The sequence below is a fragment of the Schistocerca serialis genome, chromosome 3, assembly GCF_023864345.2.
Source record: "Schistocerca serialis cubense isolate TAMUIC-IGC-003099 chromosome 3, iqSchSeri2.2, whole genome shotgun sequence".
NCBI lineage: Eukaryota > Metazoa > Arthropoda > Insecta > Orthoptera > Acrididae > Schistocerca > Schistocerca serialis.
In genome coordinates this window covers 952,247,945-952,264,069 of record NC_064640.1, presented here as the reverse complement: position 1 = coordinate 952,264,069, position 16,125 = coordinate 952,247,945, and the positions used below count along the sequence as shown (strand labels likewise).

The 16,125-nt window shown below is 42.8% G+C and overlaps 1 protein-coding gene across 1 annotated transcript in view; it reads right to left on the bottom strand.

The window, feature by feature from the left end:
* Positions 1 to 16,125, bottom strand: part of LOC126471337 (Down syndrome cell adhesion molecule-like protein Dscam2) — a 198,623-nt gene that overhangs the window by 164,163 nt on the left and 18,335 nt on the right. The window contains exon 3 of the mRNA XM_050099458.1: positions 8,871 to 9,017. Within this exon, the coding sequence (XP_049955415.1) occupies positions 8,871 to 9,017 (147 nt within the window). The remainder of the gene's footprint in view (positions 1 to 8,870; positions 9,018 to 16,125) is intronic.

Below are 16,125 nucleotides of genomic sequence, written 5' to 3'. Positions count from 1 at the left end.
TTGGGCTATGTTCTGATAATGGGCCCTCCAGAAAAACACCAATAGAACTTACTTAGAATTAACATCTTATTCCATACTATGACTCAAGAAATAATAACCAAAAGTATATCTGGCTATAGCTTTTTCAATAAACAACATAAAATCATTACACAAATCCACAATCACAGTATCACTAATTAAAATAATGTTCTGTCTTGACCACTTTTTTTCCATAGTCTGATGCAAGTTGTAAAGTCTATTAAAATAAAATGAAAACAAGGCAGAACATTAAATTAGTTAGTGCTAACAACAACTACCATACCTTCTACACCAAATCGTCCATCCACTAAGGCTTTATGTCTCTCAACATGTGTTAAAATGAACAATATCCTCCCAAAACCCTTCCTACCTCTCCCAAAGTAGCAGCCTCCTGCCCACTCAACCTATGAAATACTCTGGACAATTCATGTTCAGCTCCTTCTTTGAGCCCTTTGATATGAAATACTTGTCACATGCATACACCCAACATGTCCTGCTCTAGTATATTTCATCTTATTAAATGCAGTGCTACAATGGAAAGGTGCCTAATCAATTACTATTATCAACTATATAAGTCAACAGACTTCCATGGTCAGTTTCAATTTGAAAAAAAAAAAAATCATTTTGTGTATTAGGCCACCTTGTTATGAAAAACTAAAAACAAAGAAAATACCAACATTTTGAACATCTTTGAAGTGACGCAGAAGAGAAGAGGAAGGCCAAACCATTATGAAACACTAAAAACAGCTGAAATATCAATATTTCATCCTGAAGAGGACCATTGCAAGTATGATCAAAACATCAGTATTTTAAACAATGGAAAATCCAAGATGGAATAATGACAACATTGTGAAAAAGATAAATTGCTACTCATTTCCCCTACCTATCCTTTTCATAAATTGCCATTTTTTGTAGTGTTTCATAATGATGTGGCTTGATACCAAAAATGATTTTAGTCAAATATCAATATGTTTTCAATTATTTTATGGCTTTTATGTGGGCCTGATGATCAACCAGCTATTTTCAGTACATATGAATGGCCACTGCTAAAAGGTTGCCTAATGCAAATTTGGTTACTTAGTGATAAAGTATACATTTGACCACAAGATAACTTACTCCAGTTACTGCTTCACTACATGTATCATCTGGATTAAATTGGCCAAGAAAATTCTCAAAGGAAATAATATACAAGAATCGTAAATAAAATTAATAAATTTCACTAGGAAAAGATATGAAACAGCCATATTCTAAGGCAGAGAACACAAGATCGTTATGGATAGAAGAAAGAAAGTTATATGCAGGGGGGGGGGGGGGGGGGGGGGGGGGGAATACTGGAAGAACTTGTAACATGTAACAACAAAAAAAGAAAATTAATTGAAGCTTGAACATGGCCACAGTTGGTCAATATGAAACAAAAATAAATTTGTAGTAACAAATAAAAGTTTGATCAATTCATTCCAAATTTATGAATGCATTATTCCCTTTTAACTTTTGGTCCACAAAGAGCTAATAACTCTGTACTATTATTCAGTAGACTAAGAAGAGACTAATTGGAAGAAGTTATGTCAGGACTACATGAAATGATGATCCAACACTGTAAGTCTTAGATCTGCACTCTATTCTTTTTTTCCCCCCCACATTACATCATTATTAGGATATTGAAGAAAATGACCACTAGTTAAAAAATATGTAATCATGTTTTTCTGGGACAATGTCTGACTGAGCCTTCCACCACTGATGAAATTTCCATGTTTTAGCAATATCAACTGAAGCAATGGCTGAGATCCTCTTTAGAGTGAAACATTTTGTTATAACCTTTAATCACTAATAAAGTGCGTGGATATACAAAAGTAGAAACACTAGCGGGTTACATGTTACTAACTCCGTATCTGTCATTCGACTGCCCTGCCGTGACATGCGGCCGGCGCCGTTCATAACCAGGTGGCGCTCCCGCGCTCGGCCGAGCTGCGGAGCGCCTCTATCGCCGTGTTCGCGTACTAACGTAGCGGCACTTTTGAATGTCGTGGCACTGTCACAACACTTTTCCCCCCTTGAAAAAAAAAACTCTCACTTCCGTGGGGACACGGACATTGCGGAGACATCCATGGCCTCTTGGGAGGTCCCGAGAAGATCCCGCGGAGAAACACGAGAGTATGGTCGAAAATGTCCAGGACGGAAGCTTGCGCGTGGAACGTGCCTCCTGGACGAGATGATGGGTTAAAACTCCGGAGCAGCATCCATAGGTGTCGTGGACCTGGGGGTGTGCTCCAGCGAGATGGGTCCCGGAGAAGGCGGCGTCACGACTGGGGCCGGTTCCGGCGTACTCGGAAGCGGTAGCGACGGCGGCGGCAGCAACACGCCCGGAAGATCAGCAGCAGCGACAGGACTGGCTTCTCGGGCTGGTGGAGACGAAAGAAGGGGCGGTGGTACCGGCGTGGCCACCACTCGTGGGCGCATCTGGTCGTAATGGCGAACAACCATGCCGTCGTCCGTACGTATTTCACAAAGCCGGCGGCCGCGAAGAGCCTGGACCACCCCTGGAATCCATTTAGGGCGAGATCCATACCCCCGTGCCCACACGTCGGCGCCCACCGGGTATTTTCCCGCACTAGGGGACACAGTACAAGGCCTGACAGGGTGAAGCAGATGCAATAGGGTGCACGGTTGGCGGCCATGCAAGAGTTCCGCAGGGCTGCGATCACCCAGAGGCGTGAAGTGATAAGAACTCAGAAATTGCAACAGAGCGTCATCTGTGGAAAAATCACTAAGGAATTTTTTCATTTGGCTTTTGAAAGTGCGGACAAGGCGCTCGACCTCCCCATTCGATTGCGGATGGAAGGGCGGTGCTGTAACATGATGAATCTCTTGTCCAGTACAAAAATCACGGAAGGCCTGCGAAGAGAACTGAGGGCCATTGTCCGTGACAATAGTGGAAGGAAGACCTTCTAGCGCAAAGATTTTTGACAAAGCCAGCGTCGTTGCCGCAGTGGTGGGCGACGGACATCGAACAACAAACGGAAACTTCGAGAAGGCGTCAATCAAAAGTAGCCAATAAGTGCCGAGGAAGGGGCCGGCAAAGTCAGCGTGCATCCGTTCCCACGGCTGCGCCGGATCAGGCCACGGAGAGGGCAGAGTACGAGGCGCAGCCAGTTGTTGAACACACTGATCACACGCAGCGACCATGTGGGCGATGTCCGAATCAATACCGGGCCAATAAACGTGCCTGCGGGCCAGGGACTTAGTCCGAGAAATCCCCCAATGGCCCTCATGCAATAGTTTGAGAACATCTTTGCGAAGAGAGGCGGGCACCACAACCCGTGGAGATGCGCCATCCGTGGCCAGAAGAACAACACCCTCACGAACAGACAGACGAAGGCGCAAGGCATGGTAGTTGTGAAGGGGATCCGACGCCCAGCCCTTGGTCCTGTCCGGCCAACCCCGCTGAACAAAACCGATCACCTGACGCAGGACCGGGTCCCGCGCAGTAGCTGACGCGACCTGCGAACCTGTAAGTGGGAAACCCTTGACCGAACGACGTTCTTCCTCATCAATGTGGAAACAGAGGAGTTCATCTCGATCGAAAACCGGGTCGGGGCCCATCGGCAAACGCGACAACGCGTCAGCGTTGGCGTGCTGGGCTGTGGGGCGATAGTGAATCTCACAGTAAAAACGAGACAAGTATAAGGCCCAACGTTGCAGGCGGTGAGCTGCCTTATCCGGAAGCGACGCTGAGGGGCTGAACAGAGAGACCAGCGGCTTGTGGTTGGTGATTAGGTGAAACTTAGAACCATACAAAAAAACGCTGAACTTTTTCAGAGCATAAATGATAGCGAGCGCCTCCTTTTCTATTTGAGAGTAACGCCGTTGGGCATCGTTGAGGGTCTTGGAAGCGTAGGCGATGGGTCGTTCCGACCCATCCTCATACCGATGGGCGAGAACAGCCCCTAGGCCATACTGTGACGCGTCAGTCGCCAGAACCAAGTGCTGACCCGGACGGAATGTGGCAAGACAAGGTGCTGACTGCAAATGAGCCTTCAGGCGGACAAAAGCCCACTCACACTCGGCGGACCAACAGAAAGGAACGTTTTTGCGTAACAGCTGATGCAGAGGATGAGCCACCGCCGCCACGGAGGGAATGAATTTGTGATAATAAGCAACCTTGCCTAGAAACGCCTGAAGTTCTTTGACCGTAGACAGCTGGGGTAGAGCGGTAATGGCCGCAACGTGCTGTCGTAGAGGACGTATACCCTCACGGGACAAGTGGAAACCAAGATACACAATGGAGGGTTGGAAGAACTGAGACTTGGCCAATTGCACTTCAACCCTGCTGAATGCAGAACCCGAAACAGTGAACGCAAATTGCGAAGGTGCTCCTCAGTGGAGGCCCCCGTGACAACAATGTCATCCAGGTAGTTGATGCAGCCGGGAACGGAAGCCGTAAGCTGTTCCAAAAACCGCTGAAAAATGGCCGGCGCGCTAGCGACGCCAAATGGTAACCGCTGGTACTGATACAACCCACAAGGAGTGTTGATGACGAGAAATTCCTTGGAAGATGCATCCAACGGCAACTGATGGTACGCCTCCGATAAGTCAAGTTTGGAAAAGAACTGGCCCCCAGCGAGCTTGGTAAATAACTCCTCAGGACGGGGAAGAGGATAAGTGTCAATGAGGCTTTGAGCGTTGACAGTGGCTTTAAAATCACCACACAATCGCAGACTCCCGTTAGGTTTAGAAACCACCACGATGGGCGATGCCCACTCGCTGGAGGTAACAGGAAGGAGAATCCGCGAAGCTGTTAACCTGTCTATCTCAGCTTTGACAGGCGCACGCAATGCCATCGGAATAGGGCGTGCCCGGAAAAACTTAGGGCGAGCCGTAGGTTTAAGAGTAATGTGGGCTTCAAAATCCTTGGCCCGACCCAGACCAGCAGAGAACACGGACGAGAATTCAGAACACAAGCCATCCAGCTGTTGATAAGGAATGTCCTCAGATATGAGGTGCACATCATCATCAATGGAAAACCCGAACAACTGGAAAGCGTCATAACCGAACAGGTTTTCCGTGCCCGCATGATCCACCACATAAAATGTGAGGGGCCGAACAACAGACTTGTAGGCAGTGGAAACATCAAACTGGCCAACTATAGGAATTTTCTGCTTATTATAAGTTCGCAGATTTCGCGTAACTGGAGACAAGGGAGGGGAGCCCAACTCCAAATACGTGCGAGAATTAATGAGAGTTACTGCAGAGCCAGTGTCCACTTGCATGCGAACGTCTTTATCCAGAACACGAACAGTAACAAACAACTTATTTGTTTGAGGAAGCACACAGTTAACATCCATGTCCGATGCCTTGTCCTCGTCGACAGGAACTTTAGGGGACTGACACACAGAAGCAATGTGGTCTTTTTTCCTACATGAATTACACGTGGCCCAACGTTTTGGACACGCGGCTCTGTCATGCTGTACGAAACAGCGTGGACAAGAAGGAAGGGCGGAACGAACCTGCTTCTGTGGTTGCTGTTTTCGCTGCGAGCGTGGCGGCCCAACGCGACGTTGTTGACGCGAGTGCACCGCCGCCACATCGTCGTTTCCCTGCAAAACAGGCACATTGTCTGCGTCGAAAGTGGTTTGTACAGCGCCTACATCACACCACGCGTCGATTTGCGCACCAGCAGCGTGAGACACTTCAAACGATTGAGCGATGCTGAGAACTTCCGACAACGACGGGTTTGGCAATTGTAAGGCACGTTGCCGAACTTCTTTATCAGGAGCAAGCCGTAAAATAGCGTCCCTAACCATTGAATCAGCGTAAGACTCATGATGAGTGTCCGTGACAAACTGACATTTCCGACTCAGACCGTGTAGTTCGGCCGCCCAAGCCCGGTAAGATTGATGGGGCTGTTTACGACACCGGTAGAACGCCACGCGGGCAGCAACGACATGGGTGTTTTTTCGGTAATAGTTAGACAATAAGTCACACATTTCTTGGAAGGACAGAGAGGCAGGTTCCCGCAGAGGGGCTAACTGAGATAGCAGCTGATAGATCCGTGGGGAAATCCAAGATAGAAATAACGACTTACACATAGGAGCGTCGACAACGCCGAAAGCCAAGAAGTGTTGCCGCAAATGCTTCTCATAATCCTCCCAGTCTTCAGCGGCCTCGTCATAAGGAGGGAACGGAGGCGGAGAAGAGGAAGACAGACGATGAGTAAGCGACGTCGACAACGCCTGAATAGCAGCCGTCAGCTGTGTTTGTTGTTCAATAAGCGCTTGCATAAGCTGTTCCATGTCTGCCCCGACACGAACACACAAGTCCACAACGCAGGAAAAAAAATATCCCATCCTCGTCGCCAAAAAGTGTTATAACCTTTAATCACTAATAAAGTGCGTGGATATACAAAAGTAGAAACACTAGCGGGTTACATGTTACTAACTCCGTATCTGTCATTCGACTGCCCTGCCGTGACATGCGGCCGGCGCCGTTCATAACCAGGTGGCGCTCCCGCGCTCGGCCGAGCTGCGGAGCGCCTATATCGCCGTGTTCGCGTACTAACGTAGCGGCACTTTTGAATGTCGTGGCACTGTCACAACACATTTACTTACTACTTGGCTTGATACATGGAAAAATATCAAAAGAAAGCAACACAATCAGTAGCTCTACAAAACTTTATTTCCTCCCTCTGGCAAAACAGAGAACAACAGAGAGATGTGACAAAGCCACAATCCATTACCTCATTCTAGAATGACTGAAGACAAACTTCTAAAACTAAACTGTGAATCAGTCGAGAACCTGTGCTACAAGAAATAAGCAACCACTTTATCATTCACTGCCTTTCTGAAAATTTTTGAGAAGACAAGTAACAAAAATATTCAGTTATCAATCATGCATGAGGGAGTCTGCTTTTACCGTACACACTGCCATCATATCCTAACCTCTGTTACAGTTGCTCATGTCTGCCATCATTCTTTTCCTTTAACTTTGGTCATCATTATCTACAGTTCCTAGAAGAAAATATTCCTGCATTTGCTCATTTGCACTTGTTGTGACTTGGAACACATCGAAAAACACAATTACAAGAATTCCACAGTTTACTATGTCACAAATGGACAGGTCTACAGAACAGGTACAAACTAGAGATGGTTACAGATTTGCAGATGGATAGGGTAATTGGGGGTAAAAGAGCACATGGGGAAATTTCTTTATCAACCTAAATTGGAAAATGAAGAAATAAGAGAAAAAGAAGATCCTCAGAATAGTACTCATATACATGAGCAGAACGAAATCCAAGAATCTTGTTCTTTAGAAGCATTATATTTTATGTTGTTTAATTACTACACAATACTGTTGGAATTAGCATACACATTAAAAGGAGGGTTAAAATTATACACTCCTGGAAATGGAAAAAAGAACACATTGACACCGGTGTGTCAGACCCACCATACTTGCTCCGGACACTGCGAGAGGGCTGTACAAGCAATGATCACACGCACGGCACAGCGGACACACCAGGAACCGCGGTGTTGGCCGTTGAATGGCGCTAGCTGCGCAGCATTTGTGCACCGCCGCCGTCAGTGTCAGCCAGTTTGCCGTGGCATACGGAGCTCCATCGCAGTCTTTAACACTGGTAGCATGCCGCGACAGCGTGGACGTGAACCGTATGTGCAGTTGACGGACTTTGAGCGAGGGCGTATAGTGGGCATGCGGAAGGTCGGGTGGACGTACCGCCGAATTGCTCAACACGTGGGGCGTGAGGTCTCCACAGTACATCGATGTTGTCGCCAGTGGTCGGCGGAAGGTGCACGTGCCCGTCGACCTGGGACCGGACCGCAGCGACGCACGGATGCACGCCAAGACCGTAGGATCCTACGCAGTGCCGTAGGGGACCGCACCGCCACTTCCCAGCAAATTAGGGACACTGTTGCTCCTGGGGTATCGGCGAGGACCATTCGCAACCGTCTCCATGAAGCTGGGCTACGGTCCCGCACACCGTTAGGCCGTCTTCCGCTCACGCCCCAACATCGTGCAGCCCGCCTTCAGTGGTGTCGCGACAGGCGTGAATGGAGGGACGAATGGAGACGTGTCGTCTTCAGCGATGAGAGTCGCTTCTGCCTTGGTGCCAATGATGGTCGTATGCGTGTTTGGCGCCGTGCAGGTGAGCGCCACAATCAGGACTGCATACGACCGAGGCACACAGGGCCAACACCCGGCATCATGGTGTGGGGAGCGATCTCCTACACTGGCCGTACACCACTGGTGATTGTCGAGGGGACACTGAACAGTGCACGGTACATCCAAACCATCATCGAACCCATCGTTCTACCATTCCTAGACCGGCAAGGGAACTTGCTGTTCCAACAGGACAATGCACGTCCGCATGTATCCCGTGCCACCCAACGTGCTCTGAAGGTGTAAGTCAACTACCCTGGCCAGCAAGATCTCCGGATCTGTCCCCCATTGAGCATGTTTGGGACTGGATGAAGCGTCGTCTCATGCGGTCTGCACGTCCAGCACGAACGCTGGTCCAACTGAGGCGCCAGGTGGAAATGGCATGGCAAGCTGTTCCACAGGACTACATCCAGCATCTCTACGATCGTCTCCATGGGAGAATAGCAACCTGCATTGCTGCGAAAGGTGGATATACACTGTACTAGTGCCGACATTGTGCATGCTCTGTTGCCTGTGTCTATGTGCCTGTGGGTCTGTCAGTGTGATCATGTGATGTATCTGACCCCAGGAATGTGTCAATAAAGTTTCCCCTTCCTGGGACAATGAATTCACGGTGTTCTTATTTCAATTTCCAGGAGTGTAGAAAGAATAGCTCTAGTTTATAAAACAACTTTTTTTTTTACCTTCAAAGTCTGCCAGTGAGCGGTAGAGTACTTTGTAACCCTTCAGTATTCCATTGATAGCAGATTCTGGAGGACTAGACCACAGCACTAAAATTCTCTGTGAGGACAATGCTGTGCACTGAACATCACTAGGTGGTGCTCCTGGCACTGAAACAGAAGCCCAGACAAAATTCAGATTAAAAAAAAAATAAAAAATAAATTAGCTGTACAAAACATAGTCTCATGCACTTAAAAGTGCGTACTCCAGTATCAGTATCAATAAATTCAGCAGTTTTGTCATCCTAAAGAGGAATACTGTAAAGATAGTCAAAATTTCAATTTTGCCTCATTGTTGTTTTTAACATTATGATTCGGTTTAATACCCAACAGGATTTTATTTGAATGTACACTGAATGTCAAAACCTATGCACCTACTCATATATTAGTGATCTGTAGGGGCAGGAAGTTTATATTCATATGTGTACGTAGAAGTAGCAGAGGAAGACAAAGGAGAAACTGTTTGAGGATCTCATCTTTCTGATGAGATGACATCATACTAAAATTTCTTTTGCTGCCATCACACTTTAGAACAATAAAAGCAAATAACTTCTATAAACTTGCAATACATCTACTACTTAGGGAAAGAATCCAGCACCTATGTGGTACAATAGATTTTTTCAACAGCACTCGAATAGGGAAATATCTATGGCTGGCATCCGAGTTATTGGCAATGTACTTGGACCAACACATAGACAAACCTGCATGTGAAACAATCAGTATAAAACCACCAAATGAAGCAGTTTATCATACTCACTCCAGAGAAAGGAAATGCTCTGCCCAAACCGGATACATCTTGGATAGTGGCGAATCCATCACTGCAGATCACTGACAATGCAAGAATTTAAATTATTCAATGACACCCCAGTACATGCTAGCAGAGGACATCATAAAATATGTCGAAGTGTTGTTACCTTCACTGCAGGCATGGTCAAAATATCAGAATATCGGAACCTCGAATGTGACAACACAGCTAAAATTCAGGAAGTGTAGGAAACCTTAAAATGGAGATGGAGAGGAGTAACACTAACTTTGCAGGAGTTTTTGAAATAAGATAGTATGGCTGTGGAGAGTTGCAGGCAGATTAGATTAATAATTTTTCCATAGTTCATGAATATGACTTTTCATAATGATGTGTAACATGTCAATTTAACAAAAGGTTTCTTTACATGCTGTAATTTAAGAGGTTTTTTTTAAGATTACTATTTTATAGCTAAACATTCATCTACCAAGTACAAGGAGTTGTCATTCAGACATGATTATGATTTGTTTTTAAGTTTTAGCTGGCTGGCTTTTAGACTTTTGATGCTATTTTGTAGGTGATCAAAGATTTTCGTGGCAGTATAATTCAACCCCTTCTGTGCCAAAGTTAGATTTAACTCAAAGTGGTGAAGATAAGCCTCATTCGCTGGGCTCCAGCTATTATTCTGATTACATGCTTTTGGGCAGTGAATAATTTTACCCTTAATGATGAATTACCCCAAAATATGATTCCATACAAAAGTCGGGAATGAAAATAGTCATAGTAAGCTAATTTACTACATTGCCAAAATTTGCAATAACCCTAATAGCATAAGTAGCTGAACTCAAAAATTATGTCTTTCTTCCAATTCAATCTCTCATCAATGCACAAGTCCAAATATTTGAAATATTTTTCCTTAGCTGCAGATGTCCATTCAAACGCTATATTTATCAATGGTCTTGTGCCATTTATTGTACAAAACTGTATATGCAGTGTTTAATCAAAATTTAATGAGAGTCCCACAATGTAGGAAAAGATGGATTGCTTTCTGGCTTGAGCTGCCGGAGTTGGTGGTCATGTGTGTGTGAGGTGTGCTTGCTTATGTGTACAAACAGTGCATGTATCTCTCTGACTGAGGCTAAAAGCTTTGTGTAAGTGTCTTTTAATGGTGCCTGTTTCCAACTTAATGTGTCTTCTTAATGGTAAGTAGCACTCTGTCTTTTCCTACATTGCTGATATTCTTACATGGCATTCCAATTATCTGATATTAAAGAGAGTCCATTTGCAGAGAACCACTTAATAATTTTCTGAAAGGTATTATTTACAATTTCCCCAGCTTGTTTGTTGGGTGTGAGTCCCATGCTTGTATCATCAGGAAAAAGAACTAGCTTTGCATCTTTGTGAATATAGACTGGTAAGTCATTAATATATATTAAAACCAATAAAAGACCCAAAACTGAACATTAAGAGACTCTATTCTTTGCATTTCCTCAGTTTGAGGAATCTGCTGTTTTTTGCATGTTATGTGAACTGTTCATTTCAACCTTCTGTCCTCTTCCAGTTAAATATGAATTAAACTATTTGCACAGTGTCCTACTCATACCACAATACTTAAGCTCATCTAGAAGAACTCCATCTTTACACAATCAAAAGCCTTTGAGAGATGACAGAAAATCTCAGTTGGTGATGTTCAGTTATTCAGTGCATATAATATTTGATTAGAGAAATCATATATAGTATTTTCTATTGAAAAGCTTTTCTGAAAACTAAACTTGCATTTTGTTAGTACTTTACTTTTACAAATATGTAAAGCTACTCTTGAATACATTCCTCTTTAAAGAATTTTGGACAAAGCTGTCAAAGGTGAGATTGGGCAGTAGTTGTTGACATCAGACCTATCCCCTTTTTATGCAATGGTTTAACAATAGCATATTTCAGTGTATCAGAAAAATGTCCAGTTTCAGTGGGCTATTACATATGTGGCTGAGAATCTTAGTTACCTGTTGGGAACAAGCTTTCAGTACTTTGCAGGAGATGCCATCAATTCCATGTTAGCAACTACTTTTCAGTGAGTTTATTATTTTCCAAACATCAGAAAGAGAGGTGGGTAGAATTTCAGTTTTATCAAACTGCCTAGGTATTGCCTCTTCCATACATAGCTTTGCCTTTTCTAATGAACATCTGGATCCTATTTTCTCCACAACATTTAAAAAATGATTATTAAAAATATTTTCAACCTCTGACTTATTGTTAATAAACTTTTCATTCAGTTTGATGGTAATCTAGTCTTCCTGTGCTGTTAGTTGCCCTGTTTCCCTTTCAACAATATTCAAATTGTTTTAATTTTGTTATCAGAGTTGCTAACCTCAGACATGATACACTTACTTCAGGACTTTGCAATAACTTTGCTTAATGTAGTACAACAGTTTTTATTTTGGGTCATTACTCTTTCTTGCTATTAGATACATTTCCCTTTTCTAGTTCCAAGATATTTTTATTCCTTTAGTAACACATGGTATTTTACATGATTTCTTATGGGTATATCTCAATTTTTCTTAGGATAACCTGTTTTCAAAAATACTCACAAACATATCATGGAACATGTTATATTTTTAATTGGCATCAGTTTCCTGGTGCACCTCATCCCTGTCTAACTGCTGCCAGCTTTTCCTAAAATTTGTAGTCATTAAATTGTTAATTGGACATATCATTTTGGAGGACTGTTTTGCATTACTGTATGGAGCTTTGTCATATAATGTAACTAGCTGTGCATCCTGATTAGAAAGGATTAACAGGATAAATGTTTATTTGATTAAATTTATCTTAGTCTATGAAAATATTATCTATTAGTGTGCTGCTTTCCTGTACAACCCAAGTAGGAAATTCAATAACTGATGTCAAATTGAAAGAACTAAGTAGTACTTCAAGACCATTCTTCCTATCACACTCTTTCAGAAAATCGACATTGAAAGCCCCATAAATATTAATTTGCTTCTCTCTGTCTGAGAGATAGCACAACAATAAAATCAAGTTTTTCAGAAAGTGTTGAAAATTTCCCAGTGGGGAGCTATACAGGGTGGTCCATTGATAGTGACTGGGCCAAATATCTCACGAAATAAGCATCAAATGAAAAAACTACAAAAAACGAAACTCGTCTAGCTCAAAGGGGGAAACCAGATGGTGTTATGGTTGGCCCGCTAGATGGGCTGCCATAGATCAAATGGATATCAACTGCATTTTTTTAAATAGGAACCCCCATTTTTTATTACATATTCATGTAGTATGTAAATAAATATGAATGTTTTACTTGGACCACTTTTTACGCTTTGTGATAGATGGCGCTGTAATAGTCACAAACGTATAAGTACGTGGTATCACATAGCATTCCACGTGTGGACGGTATTTGCTTCGTGATACATTACCTGTGTTAAAATGGACCATTTACCAATTATGGAAGTCATAAACGTATAAGTACATGGTATCACATAGCATTCCGCGTGTGCGGATGGTATTTGCTTCGTGATACATTACCTGTGTTAAAATGGACCATTTACCAATTACAGAAAAGGTCAATATTGTGTTGATGTATGGCTATTGGGATCAAAATGCCCAACGGGCGTGTGCTATGTATGCTTCTCGGTATCCTCGATGACATCATCCAAGTGTCTGGACCCTTCGCCAGATAGTTACGCTATTTAAGGAAGTGTTCAGTAACATGTGAAACATCGACCATGACCTGCAACAAATGTTGATGCCAAGTAGGTGTTTTAGCTGCTGTTGTGGCTAATCTGCACATCAATAGCAGACAAATTGCGCGAGAATTGGGAATCTCAAAAATGTCGGTGTTGAGGTTGCTACATCAACATTGATTGCACCCGTACCATATTTCTATGGACCAGGAATTATATGGCAGCGACTTTGAACATCGTGTACAGTTCTGCCACTGGGCATAAGAGAAATTACAGGACGATGACAGATGTTTTGCATTCTCTCTATTTAGTGACAAAGTGTCACTCACCAACAGCGGTAATGTAAACCAGCATAATATGCAGTATTAGGTAACGGAAAATCCACAATGGCTGTGACAAGTGGAACATCAGTGACCTTGGTGGGTTAATGTATGGTGCGGCATTATGGGAGGAAGGATAATTGGCCCCCGTTTTACTGATGGCAATCTAAATGGTGCAATGTATACTGATTTCCTATGTAATGTTCTACTAATGTTACTACAAGATGTTTCTCTGCGTGACAGAATGACGAAGTACTTCCAACATGATGGATGTCCAGCACATAGCTCATGTGCAGTTGAAGTGGTATTCAATAGCATATTTCATGACAGGTGGATTGGTCATCGAAGCACCATACCATGGCCCGCACGTTCACCGGATCTCACGTCCCCGGATTTCTTTCTGTGGGTAAAGTTGAAGTATATTTGCTATCGTGATCCACCAACAATGGCTGACAATATGTGTCAGCACACTGTCAATGCATGTGTGAACATTACAGTAGGTGAACTACTCGCTGTTGAGAGGAATGTCGTTACACGTATTGCCAAATGCATTGAGGTTGACGGACATCGTTTTGAGCATTTATTGCATTAATGTGGTATTTACAAGTAATCACGCTGTAACAGCATGTGTTCTCAGAAATGGTAAGTTCACAAAGGTATATGTATCACATTGGAACAACCAAAATAAAATGTTCAAATGTACCTACATTCTGTATTTTAATTTAAAAAACCTACCTGTTACCAACTGTTCATCTAAAATTGTGAGCCATATGTTTGTGACTATCACAGCACCATCTGTCACAAAACAAAAAAAGTGATCCAACTATAACATTCATATTTCTTTACATACTACACAAATATGTAATAAAAAATGGGGGTTCCTATTTTATAAAAACACAGTTGATATCCATTTGACCTATGGCAGTGCCATCTAGTGGGCCAACCATAGCACCATCTGGTTTCCCCCTTCAAGCTAGACTAGTTTCGTTCTTTGTAGTTTTTTTGTTTGATGCTTATTTCATGAGATATTTGGCCCAGTCACGATCAATTGACTCTCCCCCCCCCCCCCCCCCCTTGTATACAGTTACAATTATAAAATTGTATTTATATAGTTTCAGCTCACATGCCCATTCTTCTATATGTTGCTCTACTCAAAATTTTTTAGTTCCTACATGTTTCACACTGTGGTAGCTTTTAACACAGTTGGCAACTACTTCTTTTTCCACATTGTCTCAGCTTATATACACTTACATTTACCTCTTCCATATCTGTGAGTATATGATGTTCAGACAAGCATAGTACATCTATTACATTCTCTGTTTCTAAATCTTCCAAACAAACAAGTAGTTCATCTACTTTGTTTTTTAATCACCTGATATTCTGATGCAGTATACTAACATTACTTTTTACTGTACTTTTCTAAGAATCTTGTGATATTTTAACATCCTTAGTACCTGTCTGTCTGAGCTTCTCGTTGTGCTTGTATCCTTTCAATGTTGTATCACTGGACACTGATCCTAGCCTCCAAAAGAGAAAGGAGTTTCAGTGGCCCCCTATCAACCCAGACAAATGAATATGTAATGTAATATTTAATTGGGTTAATTGATGACATCTGGTGCTTGATAGTGACTTTGTTATCATGTCTGAAATAATTCAATTTGTTGAAATTTCCTCCACTGTGATTTCTCCTGAGTCAGTTACTTCCCTGATGAAATGTTGCCTGCTGTCAATGTGTTTAACATGATCTTTGTATTCACTTGTCTTCGGCAGATCACCTTTGTTGCTGTAAAATCAGACAATTTTAAGGAAGGGAACAAGAGTGTTCATGATGAAGTAAATGGTTAAGTGCATGGTAAATGTACACTATGCAAGTGAGTGTTATTGGTGTAAGACTGGAAGGACTACAAAAATCTATATTGATTATCGAGTTGTATATGCTAACTTCAGAACATGAAGACCAGCTTGTCGAGGAGACATAAAACACAATAGAGAAAATCATGAATAACAATGAAACATGCTGCAAAATAGTAATGGGCTATTGGAATGCTGTTGTGGGGGAATGATAGGAGGGAACAACAGTAGGCAGTCAGAGTCTTGGAAGGAGGAATGGCATTAACTGGCAGCCTATTGATTTCTGCATGGAAAGACAGCTAATAGTTACAAACACAAGATGCGGATCAACAGTTTGAAGTCACCAGGGGATAAATATAGAAACCAAATTGATGTTATACTGATGGAAGAAACATATAAGAATGGACTCAAGAAGTGTCACACACTACTAGATGCAGATATTAATAGCAAGTGCAATTTCCTTATGGAAGGAATATAAATAAAAATGTAAAAATTGGAGAAGGCTGCAATAGTGAAGAAGTAGGATCTAAAGAAAATGAGATAATGTGTACAGATAAATGCTATCAATTGAGCTTGTCAACACATTGTGTAATAATGTCCATGAGGCTGGAGTATAT